General features: G+C 50.1%; 1 protein-coding gene across 1 annotated transcript; it reads right to left on the bottom strand.

Annotated features, from left to right (window-relative positions):
• Nucleotides 1-1760: 1760 nt before the first annotated feature.
• TBXA2R (thromboxane A2 receptor) lies at nt 1761-19425 on the bottom strand. Its single transcript, XM_033136663.1, has 3 exons — nt 19387-19425; nt 2720-3649; nt 1761-2030 (listed from the first exon to the last, which is right to left on the bottom strand). The coding sequence occupies exons 2-3, from the start codon at nt 3512-3514 to the stop codon at nt 1761-1763; spliced, it is 1065 nt and encodes a 354-aa protein (XP_032992554.1). The 5' UTR covers nt 3515-3649; nt 19387-19425.
• Between the last annotated feature and the right edge of the window lie 263 nt (nt 19426-19688).

Here is a 19688-nt window from a genome sequence, read left to right as displayed (position 1 = left end):
CAGAGCGGGCGTGCATGTGTCTATCGCCACTCTAGGGCCTGGAGGGTGCGATGCGCGAGGCCAACAGCAGGGGGCGCCAGAGCCAACGGGAGGAAGAGCCGGTGAATTCTACTTACCGTTGCAATTGGAATTATCCAACTCCCCCATTGCAAATCAGGATCATCATCCAAATGTACAGAGTTTTAGCTGTTTGCAAGGAGCAAACCAAACTTGCGTTCTCTGCTGAATGCAAGTGTCGGACCCGGATTAAACCGCAGAGCCTAGGGCGTGCTGATCGGAAGGTCGGCGGTTCGAATCCCCGCAATGACGGGGTGAGCACCTGCTGCTCAGTCCCTGCTCCTGCCAACCTAGCAGTTCGAAAGCACGACAAAAGTGCAAGTATATAAAAAGGTACCACTCCAGCGGGAAGGTAAACGGCGTATTACAGGTCCTGAAACTCAGGGCCACCTTTTTGGCTAACTTCCCTTAGCCTTAGTCTTATGTATCTTCCTGACATGGACTCTGTCGTCACGCCCTGCTATTGCTTTTTATTTTATTTGTATTTTCCACCACCATTTTACCTCCAATGTTTTAACTGCATCTGTTGTATTCTTTGTATAATCGTGCCAGGCCACTAATGCAATAAATAAATTGATTGAGTTATTGCTAATGCAATAAATAAATTGATTGAGTTTGAAAGCACGTCAAAGTGCAAGTAGATAAATAGGTACCACTTCAGCGGGAAGGTAAACGGCGTTTCCGTGCGCTGCTCTGGTTCACTCAGTCATGCTGGCCACGTGACCCGGAAGCTGGACGCTGGCTCCCTCGGCCAGTAAAGCGAGATGAGCGCCGCAACCCCAGAGTCGGACATGACTGGACCTAATGATCAGGAATCCCTTTACTATGTTGAACTATTTCCATGGCTTCTGTTTGATTTGTTCCTTGCAAACAGAGCCTGCACATTTTGATAATAAACCTGATTTGCAACGGGGGTGGAATAATTTTGATTGCAACCCCTATCTCCTCCTCCCTCCCTCCCGCGAGGGGCAATGCCAAGGCTGAGGAGCAATCTGTCCGCGCCCTGGAGTGGTTGCAAACACAGAGGCAGGGAAGTGGATAGCTGGCAGGGGGGGCAGGCTGAGGCTGGTGGGGCAGTGCCCTCCGTTCGCCCCAACGGACCAGCCTCCACCGCCTCTTCTGCTGCAGCCCCCCAGCAACCGGCGTTCAAAGATAGACTCCGCCTGCACATGGGGGGCTCGCTTGCCGTAAGAACGCCAGAATTTCGCGGCCGGATCAGGCCCAACGCCCGTCTGTGCCTGGCAGAAATTGGGGCAGCGTCCCCCCATTCGCCCTCACTGACCCACCTACGTCCAGGATCGGAGCTTCCAGGTGGGATTAGCATCCCCAGAGAAGGCGAAAACGTACCTGGCTCCTTCGACCGGTCTGTTCGGAACCAACTCACAAATTTGGGAACCCCGAGAGTCGTTTAGCCCAACCCCGGGAGATAAAGGAATCACAGCTCATGCTAGGTTAGGGGGTCACTGGTTCGGGGTTGGGGACCACACCCTGCGAAGGGGCACAGAACTGGGCACGGTTGGCATGGGAGGTGCGGAACTGAGAGAGCCTTCGCCGCCCTGTTTATAGCACTGAGCGCCGGACATCGGAGCCGAGGCGCTTCCAAGATGCGGGCGCCGACGGGCTTCGCCGTGGCCAGGGGGAGGGGCTGTACCACTTTGCCCGCAGCCGCACCCCTCCCCTCCCGCCGTCGCAGACCCCCTGCCCTACTGGAGCACAGATTCCTGGGTGAACTTTCGGCGCAGGGAAGGGTTGAGCACCGGGTACAGAGAGACGATGGAGGGTCGGGCTTTGAAGCTGGGGTAGATCCTTCGCAGGACCGCCCGCCGGAAGAGGATGTAGACCCAGGGATCCAGGATCTGGTTCCAGGTCGCCACCCGCAGGTAGATGAGCAGCCGGATCTCGGTGTCCCGGGGGATCTGGTTGAGGCGGAAGTCCCCACGGGGAGCCTGGAGAGCCGTCTGCGCGATGAGGATCTGCGGGGAAGAGCAGGCAAGCTGAGTCAAAGAGGAGGCGCGAGATTCTCTCTTTCCTTTTCCCTTCCCCTTTTCAAAAAAAACATTTTCTCTTTCCAATTTTTTGCATTTTTCTTTTTTTTTAAAAATGGTTTTTATTTGACTTTGCAAACAAGGCGTTCAAACACGCGCACGCAATTTGAAGACCAGATCTCTTTTTCAAGCAACTGGGAGATTTTTGTCAGGTTATTTTTAAAACAAAAAACAAAAAAACCCCAACTTGTAAGAACTAGGCAGAGAGTCAACAATGCTCTCAAAATGATGGATTTTATTTCAGTCGGGGCTGGAGTCTCTTCCAGCAGAGAAATTCATAAGGACTATCTGGGGAATGTCATGTTAATCCGTACACGGCCTCTGTTGATTCTTTCCGTTGATGGGATATTCTATCAAAGAAGCGTGGAATCGCAGAGCTGCTAGGGGCCCTGGGGGGTCCTCTAGTCCAACCCCGCTGCAAAGCAGGAATCTTTTGCCCAAGGTGGGACTCGAACCCACGACCCTGGGATTAAGAGTCTTGCGATCTACCATTTTGCATGACTTTGGTTTTGGAACGGACTTCCGGAACGGATTAAGTTTGAGAACCAAGGGACCACTGTATACAAACAAAGAAAAAGAAATTAGGTTCCCTTTCCACGGCAGAGCCGCTCACTCACCAGCAGGGGGAGCCAACAGACGCTGGCGATGACCATGATGCCTAGCAGTTGCACCATCATCTCGACCTCGCTGTCTCGCCGCCGCTGGACGGACTCGGAGTCGTGGTAGACGCGGCAGAGGGTGACCACGCTGACGGTGTTCAGGACGAAGGAGAGGCCCACGCAGAAGAGGCCGAGGAGGGCGAAGATGAGGCAGAAGGCCACGTTCCTGGGGTCGTGGAGCAGCGTCAGGAAGCACCAGGAGTTGGGGTACTGCAGGGTGTAGTCGCCCAGGCCGAAGACGGGCAGCAGGCCCAGGAGGAAGCCCCCGGCCCACACCAGCCCCACCAGGGTCCACGCCCGGCGTTTGGTCATCTTCGCGGAGCGGGAGAAGGGCCGGTTGATGCCCAGGAAGCGTTCTCCGGCCATGGTGGCTCCCAGGAGCAGAGGGCACACCCCGAAGAAGACCATCACCATGCCCATGAAGCTACAGAGGTGGCAGCCGGGGTCCACCAGCCTCCAGTCGAAGCGGGTGAAGTGGTACGGCACCACGATGGAGAAAGTGAGCAGGAGACCCATGAAGTCCGTGGCCACCAGCCCGCACAGGAAGACCAGGAAAGACGACCGCGACCGACTGTGCATCTTCCTGGAGGAGTTGACCAGCACGCAGAAGGCGAACAGGTTGGAGGAGAGGCCGATCAAGCCGAAGACGGTGGAGAACCACGGCGAGGCGGCCGCGTCGCCCCGGTACGCCTCCGTGCCGTTGGCGCCGCGGAAGCAGGAGCCGATGCTGCGGTTCTCGGTGGAGTTCGCCATCGCCCCGGCGCTCAGCGCGGTCCTGCGGAGGGAGACTCGCCGAGGGGTCTTCCTGGGCACGAGGCGGCGGCCGGTGGTCTCGTGACGCCCATCGCGTGACGCGGTGGGATCAGCCTCTGCCGTTGGGTGCCGGTTCTTAGCAGAGAGAGGAGAGAGAGAGGAACAGAGTCAGGTCTCATCCGGACAACCTGTTTATTGAGCGGTCTCTCCCAGGAGGTTGTGGACCTCCAATGGAAGTCTGGTGTCCAGATCAAGGGAAGTTAAAGGTAAAGGGACCCCTGACCGTTAGGTCCAGTCGCGGACGACTCTGGGGTTGCGGCGCTCATCTCGCTTTACTGGCCAAGGGAGCCGGCGTACAGCTTCCGGGTCATGTGGCCAGCATGACTAAACCGCTTCTGGCGAACCAGAGCAGCGCACGGAAACGCCGTTTACCTTCCCGCTGGAGCAGTACCTATTTATCTACTTGCGACGTGCTTTCGAACTGCTAGGTGGGCAGCAGCAGGGACCGAGCAACGGGAGCTCACCCCGTCATTGCGGGGATTCGAACCGCCAACCTTCTGATCGGCAAGGCCCTAGGCTCTGTGGTTTAACCCACAGCGCCACCCGCGTCCCTCTGCTGATGTCTAGTCGGCGAGAATTGGGATCCCAGCCAGATTGCCCTTGGCTCCTGCTCAGCAACTTGAGCTAAACCATTTGCAGAAAGTCAGGATAATCCCGTTCTCTGCATTGTTTAAAAGAACTTGTACCCAGCTTTTCAGCAGTCCGGTGGCCCCTAAGTTATCCGAAGACATCGGTGATGGAGGAGTTTACTCCCAGATCATTTCTCCACCCCTCCCCAAACACCCTGCAAGGCGGCCTCGACGTGGCCGGATGTCGTCCTCATTTTCCCGAAGAAGAAAATGAATAACCACGAGTTTTCCGAACGAGGTTGGGGTGGTGGTGGTGGTGGGGAGCACGGATGTTATCATGAATTATTTGGGCACATTCCTCAAATATTTAGAAAACCTTTCCCGAGCCTTGGGACATATTGAAGGGGGGGAGTGACTTATTTGAGAACCAATTGCAATAACTGATTGCTCTGTAGCATTACGGTTCAGTTATAGATCCCTATATGGACATCCGTATTGGTTCAAAATTGGGAAAGGAGTACGACAAGGCTGTATATTGCCTCCCTGCTTATTTAACTTATATGCAGAATTCATCATGCGAAAGGCTGGGCTGGATAAATCCCAAACCGGAATTAACATTGCCGGGAGAAATATCAACAACCTCAGATATGCTGATGACACAACCTTGATGGCAGAAAGTGAGGAGGAATTAAAGAACCTTTTAATGAGGGTGAAAGAGGAAAGCGCAAAATATGGTCTGAAGCTCAACATCAAAAAAAAAACTAAGATCATGGCCACTGGTCCCGTCACCTCCTGGCAAATAGAAGGGGAAGAAATGGAGGCAGTGAGAGATTTCACTTTCTTGGGCTCCATGATCACTGCAGATGGTGACAGCAGTCACAAAATTAGGAGATGCCTGCTTCTTGGGAGGAAAGCAATGACAAACCTAGACAGCATCTTAAAAAGCAAAGACATCACCTTGCCGACAAAGGTCCGTATAGTTAAAGCTATGGTTTTCCCAGTAGTGATGTACGGAAGTGAGAGCTGGACCATCAAGAAGGCTGATCGCCGAAAAATGGATGCTTTTGAATTCTGGTGCTGGAGGAGACTCTTGAGAGTCCCATGGACTGCAAGGAGATCAAACCTATCCATTCTCAAAGAAATCAGCCCTGAGTGCTCACTGGAAGGGCAGATCCTGAAGCTGAGGCTCCAAGACTTTGGCCACCTCATGAGAAGAGAAGACTCCCTGGAAAAGACCCTGATGTTGGGAAAGATGGAGGACACAAGGAGAAGGGGACGACAGAGGACGAGATGGTTGGACAGTGTTCTGGAAGCAACTAGCATGGATTTGGCCAAACTGCGAGAGGCAGTGAAGGATAGGCGTGCCTGGCGTGCTCTGGTCCATGGGGTCACGAAGAGTCGGACACGACTGAACGACTGAACAACAACAACAACAGAATTGCATTCGGCTTTTTTTTCACTGCTGCATTGCACACATTATGCATTTCTGCCCACGGCTTAGGATCGGAGCGCTTGCAAGGTCCGATCATCTGCCTCCTCCGATTCCGGGAAGCTCTCCGAGGGGCCAGGGCCGGCCCTCGGTATGTCTGAGACTGGCCCTCAGACATTTGACCCCCACGGATCAGACCAACATCGCTACTGCTTTCCCCTCGGACCGTAAATCAAGATTGTAAGAAAGCAGGAATTCCTATTGCTTCCAGGAACTGACGCAAGATCAGGAGATGTCAGCCAAGGATTTGGGGCCGGGGGCAAACAGCTGGGACGGCCCGCCCTTAGAAGCACAAATTTATTGAAGCAGGGAGCATCCCGCTGGGAGCAGGGGGTCAAGAAACAGAAGCTGCGTGGCCCGATCTCATAGCTCGCCACTGACGCTATCCATACCACCCACTTGAAGCAGATTGGTTTCCCCAGAGAATCTAGGAACTGTAGTTTCATGGAACTACAACTCCCAGCACAAACTGCAGATGGTGACAGCAGTCTCGAAATTAAAAGACGCCTGCTTCTTGGGAGAAAAGCAATGACAAACCTAGACAGCATCTTAAAAAGCAGAGACATCACCAGTCGCCTGTCTCCAATTAATGTCTGGGCTGAGGAAAAGGGGAGGGGCTCATTTTTTTAAAAAAAAAATCTTTCCCCCAGGCCTTAAAAGCCATTACGATTTGTGGCCGCAGATCCCCGGGGAACCCACAAGTCGCCAATGGTATTTGAGAAATCCACTTTACTTTGTTCAGCATCTCATCGAGGATTTTCAATGAAGCCGCAGAGGAAAAGTCTGTTAATCCGTTTCTAAGCCTTTTGTTTTTTTAAACTTCCTTACAGTTTCAACGAAATTAAAAGACGCCTGCTTCTTGGGAGGAAAGCAATGACAAACCTGCAGGTGAAACTAAAAAAATTAGAATATCGTGGAAAGGTTCGTTACTCTCAGAAATTCAACTTAAAAGATGAAACTAATATATGAGATAGACTCATGACATGCAAAGCGAGATATGTGTCAAGCCTTTGTTTGTTATAATTATGATGATTATGGCGTACAGCTGATGAGAACCCCAAATTAACAATCTCAACTTTGGGGTTTTCATCAGCTGGACACCATAATCACCACAATTATAACAAGCAAAGGCTTGACATATCTCGTTTTGCATATCATGAGTCTATCTCATATATTAAACTCCAGCAGCTAATGAAAACAATTGCTTACATAAATGGACTTTCCCACGATATTCTAATTTTTCGAGTTTCACCTGTAGACAGCATCTTCAAAAGCAGAGACATCACCTTGCCGACAAAGGTCCGTATAGTTAAAGCTATGGCTTTCCCAGTAGTGATGGATGGAAGTGAGAGCTGGACCATAAAGAAGGCTGATCGCCGAAGAATTGATGCTTTTGAATTCTGGTGCTGGAGGAGACTCTTGAGAGTCCCATGGACTGCAAGAAGATCAAACCTCTCCATTCTGAAGGAAATCAGCCCTGAGTGCTCACTGGAAGGACAGATCCTGAAGTTGAGGCTCCAGTACTTTGGCCACCTCACGAGAAGAGAAGATTCCCTGGAAAAGACCCTGATGTTGGGAAAGATGGAGGGCACAAGGAGAAGGGGATGACAGAGGATGAGATGGTTGGACAGTGTTCTCGAAGCTACTAACATGAGTCTGACCAAAGTGCGGGAGGCAGTGAAGGATAGGCGTGCCTGGCGTGCTCTGGTCCAGGGGGTCACGAAGAGTCGGACACGACTGAACGACTGAACAACAAACAACAAGAGAGAGAGAGAGAGAGAGAGAGAGAGAGAGAGAGAGAGAGAGAGAGAGAGAGATGAGCATTGGAGAGGAAAGGGGATGGGAGAGGGAAGGAAGGAAGGAAGGAAGGAAGGAAGGAAGGAAGGAAGGAAGGAAGGAAGGAGAGAGAGGGAGAGAGAGAGAGAGAGAGAGAGAGATGGGCATTGAAGAGGAAAGGGGATGGGAGAGGAAAGGAAGGAAGGAAGAGGAGAGAGAGATGGGCATTGGAGAGGAAAGGGGATGGGAGAGGGAGAGGGAAAGAAGGAAGGAAGGAAGGAAGGAAGGAAGGAAGGAAGGAAGGAAGGAGAGAGAGAGAGAGAGAGAGAGAGAGAGAGAGAGAGAGAGAGAGAGAGATGGGCATTGGAGAGGAAAGGGGATGGGAGAGGGAAGGAAGGAAAGGAAAGGAAGGGGAGGAAGGGAAGGGAAGGGAAGGGAACACATTTTCAAATTGAAATTCCGAAATCATTTTGAAATGACTCAACGCCCTTCCTAGCGTCTTCCTTGGAAGGGAGGACTTGGTCTGGAGAGCTGGAAAAGGAATGAGGCCACTGGCTGAGACAGCAGCTAATAAGTCACAGAGGGGGAGAAATCTGGCATTGTGAGATGCTCAAGAGGGAGAACCCACGCACACCCCATTAATCCTGATCCCTGGCAGCCCTCCTGGGACGGCCCAACCGAAAACGGTCTGGAAAAGAGGACCTTGCCTTTTTCGCTCAGAAAAAAAATGTCACATCTGCTTGGCAGCTGGGAAAGGCGAGGAATGCCAGAAACCCCACAGAGGTTTCTTAACATCCATGGGGAAGGCTGGAACGACCCAGGGCGGTCGAAACAACCCCGTCCCTCTTTGCCGAGAACTCCGAGAGGCAGCGCCATGCAGTGGTTAGAGTCTCGGGCCAGGACCTGGGGAGAGACCCGGGTTCGAATCCCCCCCCCCAACTCGAGCTCGCTGGGTGAGCCGGTCGCTCTGCCTGGCCTGCCTCACAGGGTCGTTGTGGGGATTAAAATGGGGGGGAGGAGAATAATGCTTGCCACCTCGAGCCGTTTGGAGGGAAGGCAGGAGACGTAGAAATTAAATAAAATTACAGCTCAGAAGAGGAAATTAGAGGGGGCCTCCTATCACCTCTCTGCCCCCTTGACAAACTACAATTCCCAGAATTATTTGGGGAACTCATGATTGTTTCATACTGTTCTAGTTATTATTATTATTATTATTATTATTATTATTATTATTATTATTATTTACTATTAACAATTATCATCACACATCAATCATAATCATTCTACACACAGGATTCTCTGAATCCCAGAACTTCCCTCCACTGTTTCCCTAGATATTCTTTTCCAACTGCATTGTATAATATTCTCCACATTTTCTGAAAACTCAGTTCTTTCCATGCTTCCCGCTACATTGCAAGCGCTTTTTTAAAAACCCTGCCAATGCTTTTAATTGTTTACAAGTGTTCTTTTAGGAAACTTACAAAAATTTCCCCATTCTTTGTTAAATTCATTGATCTCTTCCTGATCTCTGATTTTCCCGGTCGGGCTGTTTCATACTGTCCTAAATGCATCCTGCCTTCTGCACATGGTCCAGAAACCACTGGATGCACATTAAGTTTTCAGGCCCTGCGCCATTCCACTTTAAGGATGAAGATGGGGGTCAGAATTCAGCAACCATTTGGGGGGGGGGCAGGTTGAAGAAGGCCCATTTCGCCAGCCCCTACACATCGCCTTCCATTGCAAAGCGCATAGTCAACATTTCCACTGCCAATCCAAAACAATAAAGTATTGCATAAGTTTCTAGTACTCATGCTGCTGCCTGAAAGGTAAGTTTCAAAATAGGAACCAAGCTTTGCACTAAGTCAAATACAGTCTGGCAAGTATCTGTTAAGCTGAGCAAAGTTATCAATATGTGTAAGAGATTCAGGAACTTCTGTATATTCTGGCATATAAGACTACTTTTTAATCCAGGAAAATCTTCTCAAAAGTCGGGGGTCGTCTTATACGCCGGGTGGAGAATCTGCAGTCGAGTATATCTCAAACTCTATATTTTAACTGGAAAAGTTGGGGGTCGTCTTATATGCCCAGTCGCCTTATACGCCGGAAAATACGGTAAGTGTTTACAATCTCCAAGGAATGGCCAGGCTACCCAGAAAAGGCAATTGATAAGGCATCATTGTCAGGTATCCCGACAGACAGGAAAGAAGCAACACACTCCAGTTTCTGCTGGGGACCACCTCTTTCTGTGATGCATGGATGGTGTTTTTTGGGGGTGGTCTTGAGCTGCAGGGGAGGCAATTTCCCAAGTCTATATAGGGGCTTGCACACCAATGTTTGGGGTTCCTCTCCTCCCTCCCTGCGTGGGGTGAGCGGGGGACGCTGTTGCAGCAGTTTAATAAAGATCAGGCTTACTAGCCGCTTGTGGGACGCTGTGGGTTAAACCACACAGCCGAGGGCTTGCCGGTCAGAAGGTCGGCGGTTCGAATCCCCGCAATGACGGGGTGAGCTCCCGTTGCTCGGTCCCTGCTCCTGCCCACCTAGCAGTCCGAAAGCACGTCAAAGTGCAAGTAGATAAATAGGTACTGCTCCGGCGGGAAGGGAAACGGCGTTTCCGTGCGCTGCTCTGGTTCGCCAGAAGCGGCTTAGTCCTGCTGGCCACATGACCTGGAAGCTGTACGCCGGCTCCCTCGGCCAGTAAAGCGAGAGCGCCGCAACCCCAGAGTCGTCCGCGAACTGGACCTAACGGTCAGGGGTCCCTTTACCTTTTTACTAGCCACTTTGCTTCTCAATATTCTCTGTTTGGCCTCTGTTATTTATTTCCTCCTACCAATAAGGACTCTAGACGGGCTCTGGAATAAGGGAAAAGGAGCAGTTTTTTTTTAAATAACACCTGCACTTAACTGACAGCAGCTGTACGAGGTTTCACACCCAAGCCTCATCTGGAGGTGACAGGAATCGAACCCGGCACCTCCGAGCTGAAAATCAGACGCTGTGCCGCTGCCCTTCCCCCCTGTGCACTGCGTCCTACTTAGAGTAGACCCATTCAGACGAATGGGCCTGATCTCCTTCCGCCACCCCGCACAACCCTCCAGAGGAAAAAAGAGAATAAATAAATTTGTTCTGCCTCCTTCCAGATATCTGAAGGGAGCCATTGCATCTCCATTTAAAGCATACCCAATTGCTCCACGCAGGAATCGATTTCTGCAGAAGATCCTGTCCTGCGCAGTTTATGACAGCACCAAGGCATCCCTCACCCAACCGAAAAGTAGCATTTGGAGTGGGTGGATATACGATTGAAGGCCGGAAGAGACTTGAGGAGGACACTGAGGACAATTCTTAAATTCCTGTCTTTGGGGCTTGTAGGAACATGCCTTGGGGAAGGTCTCCACCTCAACTGAAAAGGCACACAGACATCTTCCAGCAGCCAGGAAAACTCAGAAGCTGGCCAGGTTGCCAACTTCCCAGGAAACCCCCACTCCAGCCTGCTCCTGGGCCCTTTTAACGGCTCTCAAAACCCCAACTCGAGATGCAAAACATTCCCCCACCCTGTGGTGTTGTCTCGTAAAATGGGGCCCTATTTTCCAGGGACAGTCCAGGATTTACAGAATTCCAATTTCTTGGAATTGATGGCTGGTGCCTGCTAGCTGAAACCCCGTTAATTCCCGGTTTTTGTTTCGACTACTTCGTTCATCGCTCCATTTTTGTCTCGACCTTACCGTCTCCCCCTCAATCGCCTTGCTAGGAAGGCAGGGCGAATTTATCGATTTTATCTCCATCCCGACACCCCGAAGGAATGTCCCCTTGGCCATCTGTGAGTCCTCTGAAAGTGTGTCCCCTCCCCCCCAAAGCGATGGGTCCAAAAACTGCTTCCAACTTCCCTCCTTTCCCATCCACGACTGCCATTAGCAGAAATTAAAAATAAACCCCTCAGCTCGGAGATCCTCGGGTGGGATTCGCCGGAGGGAAGGAATTTGCTGTTTTGTTTTGTTTTGCCTCGCAATGCCAACACAGACAAGCTAGCCTGGGAACGGACCTTGCGAGGCAGAGAGGCAAAAAAACCAGGCTCCAAATTTCGCCGTTTTCCACCCTCCTCAGTGTCAATGCAATTCTGGGCTGCATCAATAGGAGTATAGCATCTAGATCAAGGGAGGTAATAGTACCACTGTATTCCGCTCTGGTCAGACCTCACCTGGAATACTGTTTCCAGTTCTGGGCACCACAGTTCAAGGAGGATACTGACAAGCTGGAAGGTGTCCAGAGGAGGGCAACCAAAATGGTCCAAGGCCTGGAAACGATGCCTTAGGAGGAACGGCTTAGGGAACTGGGTATGTTTAGCCTGGAGAAGAGAAGGTTAAGGGGTGATAGGATAGCCATGTTCAAATATATCAAAGGATGTCATATAGAGGAGGGAGAAAGGTTGTTTTCTGCTGCTCCAGAGAAGCGGACACGGGGCAATGGATTCAAACTACAAGAAAGAAGATTCCACCTGAACATTAGGAAGAACTTCCTGACAGTAAGAGCTGTTTGACAGTGGAATTTGCTGCCAAGGAGTGTGGTGGAGTCTCCTTTTTTGGAGGTCTTTAAGCGGAGGCTTGACAGCCATCTGTCAGGAATGCTTTGATGGTGTTTCCTGCTTGGCAGGGGGTTGGACTGGATGGCCCTTGGGGTCTCTTCCAACTCCATGATTCTATGATTCTATGAATGGCTGCTTCCTTCCTTTCTGCGCATCGTCTCCGTGGCCTTAAAATTAGTTTGGCAGCTCCGCTCCTTTATTTATGGATACTTGGTTCATTGGGCATCCTATTGAGAGAGGATAATCGCAAATTGTGGACTCTCCTTCCTTGGGAGATTTTAAGCAGAGGTCGGACGGCCATCTGTCATGGACGCTTTAGCCGAGATTCCTGCATTACAAGAGGTTGGACTGGAGAATAGGGCAGTTCACAAAAACCTTTTTTAACAAAATGCCTGCTCCAAAGGCCTCATCTTCTATCATGCATTTTCAGGATGTGAATGCGCCGAACCCGGAAGTACCGGAACGGGTTACTTCCGGGTTTCGGCTCTCGCGCATGCGCAGAACCGTTAACCGCTCTTTGCGCATGTGCGGACGCACCGAATTGCGGCAGACGCAGCGGCGCGGGTTGCGAACGCTGCGGGTTGCGAACGCTGCGGGTTGCGAACGCGCCTCCCGCACGGATCGGGATCGCAACCCCAGCCGTCCACTGTATCTGAAAATTTCACGCATATCGGTCAATATCTTCACCCTGCTCCACTGAATTGAAATCTCAGCCTTCACGACATAGGAAAGCGGCCAAGCAAACAGCTATTTTCGTGGAGGAGGGTCAAGATATTAACTGATACGCATGAAATTTCAGATATAGCTATATACACCTTTGTGTAGTAAGATAAGGACCTTTGGAGCAGGCATTTTAAAAAAAAGTTTTTTATGAACCACCCTACTGCATGGATAATCCTGAGTGTCCAAATTAGATTCTCTTAATTTTGCTGCTAATTTTGCCGGTTCTGCACAGCCCATTATCTGACTTATCCATTCTCCTTTTGCTGGAATTTCCATTTCTGCGCATATAGAACCCTAGCTGCTGTTGTTACAGCGCGGGTGGTGCTGCGGTCTAAACCACTGAGCCTTTTGGGCTTGCTGATCGGAAGGTCGGCGGTTCGAATCCCCGCAATGACGGGGTGAGCTCCCGTTGCTCGGTCCCTGCTCCTGCCCACCTAGCAGCTCGAAAGCACGCCAAAGCGCAAGGAGATAAATAGGTACCGCTCTGGCGGGAAGGTAAACGGCGTTTCCGTGCGCTGCTATGGTTCGCCAGAAGCAGCTTAGTCCTGCTGGCCACATGACCCGGAAGCTGGACGCCGGCTCCCTCGGCCAGTAAAGTGAGATGAGCGTCGCAACCCCAGAGTCGTCCGCGACTGGACCTAACGGCCAGGGGTCCCTTTACCTTTACCTTTTTACATACATAAACTAACAGAAATTATTCGGGCTTTTTATGTATGTTCTCATGAAGGCAGACTTACCCTGTCATCCATCTATCTATCTATCTATCCATCTATCTATCTATCTATCTATCTATCTCTTCACGGAATCAGACCCAAAACCCATCTAGTGGCCAGTCTAATGGTTCCAAAATGCTTAAGTTCAAATGCACCACCCTTCCCTGGGCATGAATACCCACTGCTGATAATTTGCAGCAAGACTGCTCCTGTATATGGAGGCTCCATGGCGCAGTCCCACCTGACGGCATTTGCCAGACAAAAAAAACCCCCACCCGTGGCATTTTATCTAAATCCCCTACCGACGCCCCGTAAACCACTGGCTCGTCTTGGCACACCGCAGATTCCAGAAACGGATTGTGCCCGGGGAGGAAGAGGATGACAGCTCCTCGCCCTTTTCCCAGATCCTGGGAACAACTCGGGTCACGACCCCTGGGTCATTAGAAAAGAATGTCAGCGAGCTGCGAGAGGATGATAGCGGGTCTCTGTTTATCAAGCCATACAAGGGAAAAGCTAAGGGAAGGAGAGATAACTCTGGCACACTGAAACGCATGGTGCCCACAGATGCTGCGGGGATTTGGGGACTTCTTCCTAACCCACCCTGAGAGCAGCCTCAGTGCCCTTTGTGATTTGCACCCTCTCTGAATCTGCCTCCTCCCCATCACCCTTCTTCCTCGGTAAGGTAAAGGTAAAAGGTAAAGGACCCCTGGACGGTTAAGTCCAGTCAATGGCGACTCTGGGGTTGCGGCGCTCATCTCGCTTTCAGGCCGAGGGAGCCGGCGTTTGTCCGCAGACAGCTTTCCGGGTCGTGTGGCCAGCAGGACTAAACCGCTTCTGGCGCATGACGGAAACCAGAGCAGCGCACGGAAACGCCGTTTACCTTCCCTCCAGAGCGGTACCTATTTATCTACTTGCACTGGTGTGCTTTCGAACTGCTAGGTTGGCAGGAGCTGGGACCGAGCAACGGGAGCTCACCCCGTCATTGCGGGGATTCGAACCGCCGACCTTCCGATCGGCAAGCCCAATAAGTTTGGTGGTTTAGGAGACCACAGCGCCACCCGCGTTCCTATATAGCTTGTTTAGCTTATACGTAAATCTGGCACTGCGCATACCTACTTTTGGAAACCGAGTGCGCAAAGGGCGGCCGGCAGAAAACTGGGGGGGGGGGGGATAACATGTACACGCAGCGGAAAGCCGTTCATCTTGCAAACAAGATGAATTTTAACAAGGAAAAATGTAAAGTACTACACTTGGGCAAAAAAAATGAAAAGCACAAATACAGGATGGGTGACACCTGGCTTGAGAGCAGTACATGTGAAAAGGATCTAGGAGTCTTGGTAGACCATCAACTTGACATGAGTCAACAGTGTGATGCAGCAGCTAAAAAGGCCAATGCAATTCTGGGCTGCATCAATAGGAGTATAGCGTCTAGATCAAGGGAAGTAATAGTACCACTGTATTCCGCTCTGGTCAGACCTCACCTGGAATACTGTGTCCAGTTCTGGGCACCACAGTTCAAGAAGGATATGGACAAGCTGGAACGTGTCCAGAGGAGGGCAACCAAAATGGTCCAAGGCCTGGAAACGATGCCTTATGAGGAACGGCTTAGGGAGCTGGGTATGTTTAGCCTGGAGAAGAGAAGGTTAAGGGGTGATAGGATAGCCATGTTCAAATATATAAAAGGATGTCATCTAGAGGAGGGCGAAAGGTTGTTTTCTGCTGCTCCAGAGAAGCGGACACGGGGCAATGGACTCAAACTACAAGAAAGAAGATTCCACCTAAACATTAGGAAGAACTTCCTGACAGTGAGAGCTGTTTGACAGTGGGATTTGCTGCCAAGGAGTGTGGTGGAGTCTCCTTCTTTGGAGGTCTTTAAGCGGAGGCTTGACAGCCATCTGTCAGGAATGCTTTGATGGTGTTTCCTGCTTGGCAGGGGGTTGGACTGGATGGCCCTTGGGGTCTCTTCAAACTCTGATTCTATGACTTCTGTTCGAAAAGGGAAGCCTTTATTTCTGGGTTTTCAGCGTTCGAAAACCGAAACGTTCAACTCCCGAGACGTTCGAAAACCGAGGTACCACTGTATTATTATTATTATTATTATTATTATTATTATTATTATTATTATGGAATGTTGTTGTTGTTCAGTCGTTCAGTCGTGTCCGACTCTTCGTGACCCCATGGACCAGAGCATGCCAGGCATGCCTATCCTTCACTATTATGGAATAGGACGCACCTATTTTAATCGGATAAATGTTGGAAGTTACGCCCTGGCCCAATCCAGCAGGAATCGTCTTATCTCATGTTTCGCCAAGAATTGCATCCACTCTCTCCCTCCACCCCTGTTTTGGGAGGGGCCAGATAACGTTGCTGCATCTTAAAATCTGTGTGACCGGCCAAAATCCCTCCCCGCGTCTGTGCCGGACCTCGCACGCTCCGCAGAGTCCGGCCTGGAGGACCTTTATGTCGGCACAATAAATAATATTGGCTAGGATTTCATCATCGCAACCACTGTAGTTTTTAGGGGTTTTTTTTTTGTTTGTTTCAAGCGATCTCCCAGGAATGATGCTGTTTGCTAGACGGTCGGCGTTCCCCCTCTCTTTCTCTTTCGTAGCCGGCCCATGGCATGTTTTGAAAATAAGGCGGTGATTGATTCGGTAATCTCGGGTTCGCGGCGTTCTTTGTGGACGCGCGAGAAACCAGGGACAGATTCTGCCGTCCTTCCTCTGAACCCAGACCCTGGGAATCGACGGTTGCTGGGTTTTTTTTATTATTATTCCCTGGCTGCTTTTGAACCCACATGCAGCCTTCCAGAACTGTGCGGCACCCTCTCAAGAACACTCAGCCTAAGCGCTCAAAGATGGGAGGAAGATTTATTGCTGCCAAAAAGAATCGAAATGTTTAGAACCAGGCTAAGTGACGGCTGAAGGGAGCGTCCAAATATTTGGAGATCCGAAAGCCGAGCTGACACACAAGAGAGATTCATTTCGGCGCAGTGGAGGGATAAGAGTTTCACATAGAAGGTTTTGGGTTTTTTTCCCCCTGACCGTCCATATTGCAGAGGTGAAAGGAAGGAAAGAGGAGGAGGGAGGAGGAAAAGCGTGTTCCGAATCCTGAAAGAGAGCAGAGATCTGAGGATGCAGGGAATGGAAAGCTCAGATTTGCTTGCTTGCTTGCTCCTCGCGTTTATCCGTTTGTGCATTCGTCTCTTGCATATATTTATAGATTGTGTTCAGTGCCGGATTTACGTACAAGCTAAACAAGCTATGGGGACGCGGGTGGCGCTGTGGTCTAAACCACAGAGCCTAGGGCTTGCCGATCAGAAGGTCGGCGGTTCGAATCCCCGCAATGATGGGGTGAGCTCTTAGAATTAGCAGTAGAGTGCTCTTACTTAACCTTAATATATATATATATATATATTAATGTGTGTTAGACTTTTCCCTTTCAGTATGTAAGTCCTATTGGGACGCGGGTGGCGCTGTGGGTTAAACCACTGAGCCTAGGGCTTGCCGATCAGAAGGTCGGCGGTTCGAATCCCCGCAATGACGGGGTGAGCTCCCGTTGCTCGGTCCCTGCTCCTGCCAACCTAGCAGTTCGAAAGCACGTCAAAGGGCAAGTAGATAAATACAGGTGAAACTCGAAAAATTAGAATGTCGTGGAAAAGTTAATTTATGTAAGCAATTGTCTTCATTAGCTACTGGAGTTTAATATATGAGATAGACTCATATACGCAAAGCGAGATACGTCAAGCCTTTGCTTGTTATCATTGTGATGATTTTGGCGTTCAGCTGATGAAAAACCCCAAAGCTGAGATTAATTTGGGGTTCTCATCAGCTGTACGCCATAATCATCACAATTATAACAAACAAAGGCTTGACACATATCTTGCTTTGCATGTCATGAGTCTATCTCATATATTAGTTTCACCTTTTAAGTTGAATCACTGAAAGAAACGAACCTTTCCACGATATTCTAATTTTTCGAGTTTCACCTGTACGTACCGCTCCGGCGGGAAGGTAAACGGCGTTTCCGTGCGCTGCTCTGGTTCGCCAGAAGCGGCTCAGTCATGCCGGCCACATGACCCGGAAGCTGGACGCCGGCTCCCTCGGCCAGTAAAGCGAGATGAGCGCCACAACCCCAGAGTCGTCCGCGAACTGGACCTAACGGTCAGGGGTCCCTTTACCTTTACCTAGATTAAAATTAGGGGTGCAGGGATAAGTGTTGACAGTATAGCTAAGCGCAGAAGGGGGCAAAGAGAAGTCCATTTGATTTGATGAAATGAAATTTATCTCTCCCCTTTTTTTGGTATTTGCATTTCATCTATTTTAAAAAATGAAATTGGAATTGGAAAAACAACAACAACAAGAGTGTCCAGTACAATAATGGTTGTTGGTTTGTTTGTTTTTTACAAGCATTCTGTATCGGAGCCTGAAGGCAGTATACAGCCATCGTGATTCTCACACTTTGATAGCCTTATCGTTCGAGATTAGAAAGCAGATCAGACAAAGGGATGGGAGTCAGACATCTGTCAATCATTACTACCCACAATGGCAGTGTTCCGGATTGACAACTCTCAGCGTAATACCAGAACTCGGCGCCGACATTCAAGGGAGCCCAATGTTGGGAGATTCAGGACGGATAAAAGAAAAGGTAGAATTAAACCAGATCAGGAATAAATAATTCTTTAAAATAAAATAAAAAGAACCGGGGGAGGGATTCGCAGCATGTTTGAAAAATTATTGCAAGCAACTTTAGACGATAGCAGGATTAGAATAAACCGAGCAGTTAATGTATAACTGGAATCAGGAAAGGGAGAATAAAAAGGATGTTTTGTTTTGAGTAAGCAGGGATCAAACTGAGTGGGAACACACAGCAAATGCCCCCCCCCCCCAAACACACACAATCCAAAGGATGTATCCTGAATGACAGGAGAGTGTGTTCAGTTCTCCATTCTTTCATCATACTCCTTCTTTGTGCTGCCTCTCTACAACAAGAGCATTTGAGGCACCTCGTGCCTCTGATCACGTGCAGAGTGCATCTCTCCTTTGCCCATAGCAACTTTCAGACCCTAAGTAGGCGGGGTGAGGGCTTCTTGGTGAGAACATGTGGCCCTTCCTTCCTTTTCTTCCTTCCCTCCCCCATCCTCTTTCCTCTTCAATGCCCATCTCTCTCTCTCCTTCCTTCCTTCCTTCCACTTCATCTTCCTCTTCCTTTTATTTTATTTTCTTCCTTCCCTCCCCATCCCCTTTTCTCTTCAATGCCCATCTCTCTTTCTCTCTTTTTCTTTCTCTCTCCTTCCTTCCTTCCTTTTTCCTCTTTCTTTCTTTCTTTCTTTTTCTCTTTCTTTCTCTCCCCTTCCCTCCCCCATCCCCTTTTCTCTTCAATGCCCATCTCTCTCTTTCTCTCTTTTTCTTTCTCTCTCTCCCCTTCCTTCCTTCCTCTTTCTTTCTTTCTTTCTTTTTCTCTTTCTTTCTCTCCCCTTCCCTCCCCCATCCTCTTTCCTCTTCAATGCCCATCTCTCTCTTTCTCTCTCTCCCCTTCCTTCCTTCCTTCCTTCCTTCCTTCCTTCCCCTTCCTTCCTTCCTTCCTTCCTTCCTTCCTTCCTTCCTTCCTTCCCCTTCCTTCCTTCCTTTCTTTCTGTCTTTCTTTCCTTCTCTCCCCTTCCCTCCCCCATCCCTTTCCCTCTCCAATGCCCATCTTTCTCTCCTCTCCACTTCCTTCTCCTCATCTCTCCCACGCCCCTCTCTTTCCTTATCTCTCCCGGAGCCTCGCTTCCTCCCTTCTTGTGCCTTGAAATAAAAAACCCGCTTCTTCTTTTCCGGCTGGAGGATGCGCTCCAACAAGCCTTTGCTTAAAAAAAAACCAAAAAACCAACCGGGTTGCAAAAGAACCAGCAGCAGCAGCAGTTGCAGCAACAAGACTATGAAAACCATCACCATCACCCCTTGAGAACAATTATTTGGGCTACGTACCCCTTTCCAGCAGGCGCAGTTCCCAGAAGTTGGGTGCTAACTCTTAGGATTGCGGCAGCGAGGAGTCTGGTCCCTTTCCACCACTTCGCCTCTTCTCTGCTGCATCTGAGAAAAAGCAATGGTCTTTTTTTCCTTTTTGGAGTACTGGGTAGGAAAATGGGAGGGACCTAGAGAGAAGAGGCTGGCCGGCTCATCCCTTTTCAGGGAAAAAGATTGCACAGAAAGAGAGAGAGAAAGAGAGAGAGGAGGAGGAGGAGGAGGAGGAGGAGGAGGAGTTTTTCCCCTGGAGGGAAAAAACGGGA

Source organism: Lacerta agilis, chromosome 18, assembly GCF_009819535.1.
Source record: "Lacerta agilis isolate rLacAgi1 chromosome 18, rLacAgi1.pri, whole genome shotgun sequence".
NCBI lineage: Eukaryota > Metazoa > Chordata > Lepidosauria > Squamata > Lacertidae > Lacerta > Lacerta agilis.
This window is presented reverse-complemented; position numbering and strand designations above follow the sequence as displayed.

Coding starts and splice junctions, on each gene's coding strand:
- TBXA2R (XM_033136663.1), bottom strand. CDS start 3,514: ATGGCGAACTCCACCGAGAACCGCAGCATCGGCTCCTGCTTCCGCGGC. Junction 2,031..2,719: donor TCTGTTGGCTCCCCCTGCTG/GTGAGTGAGCGG, acceptor TCTTCCCCGCAG/ATCCTCATCGCGCAGACGGC.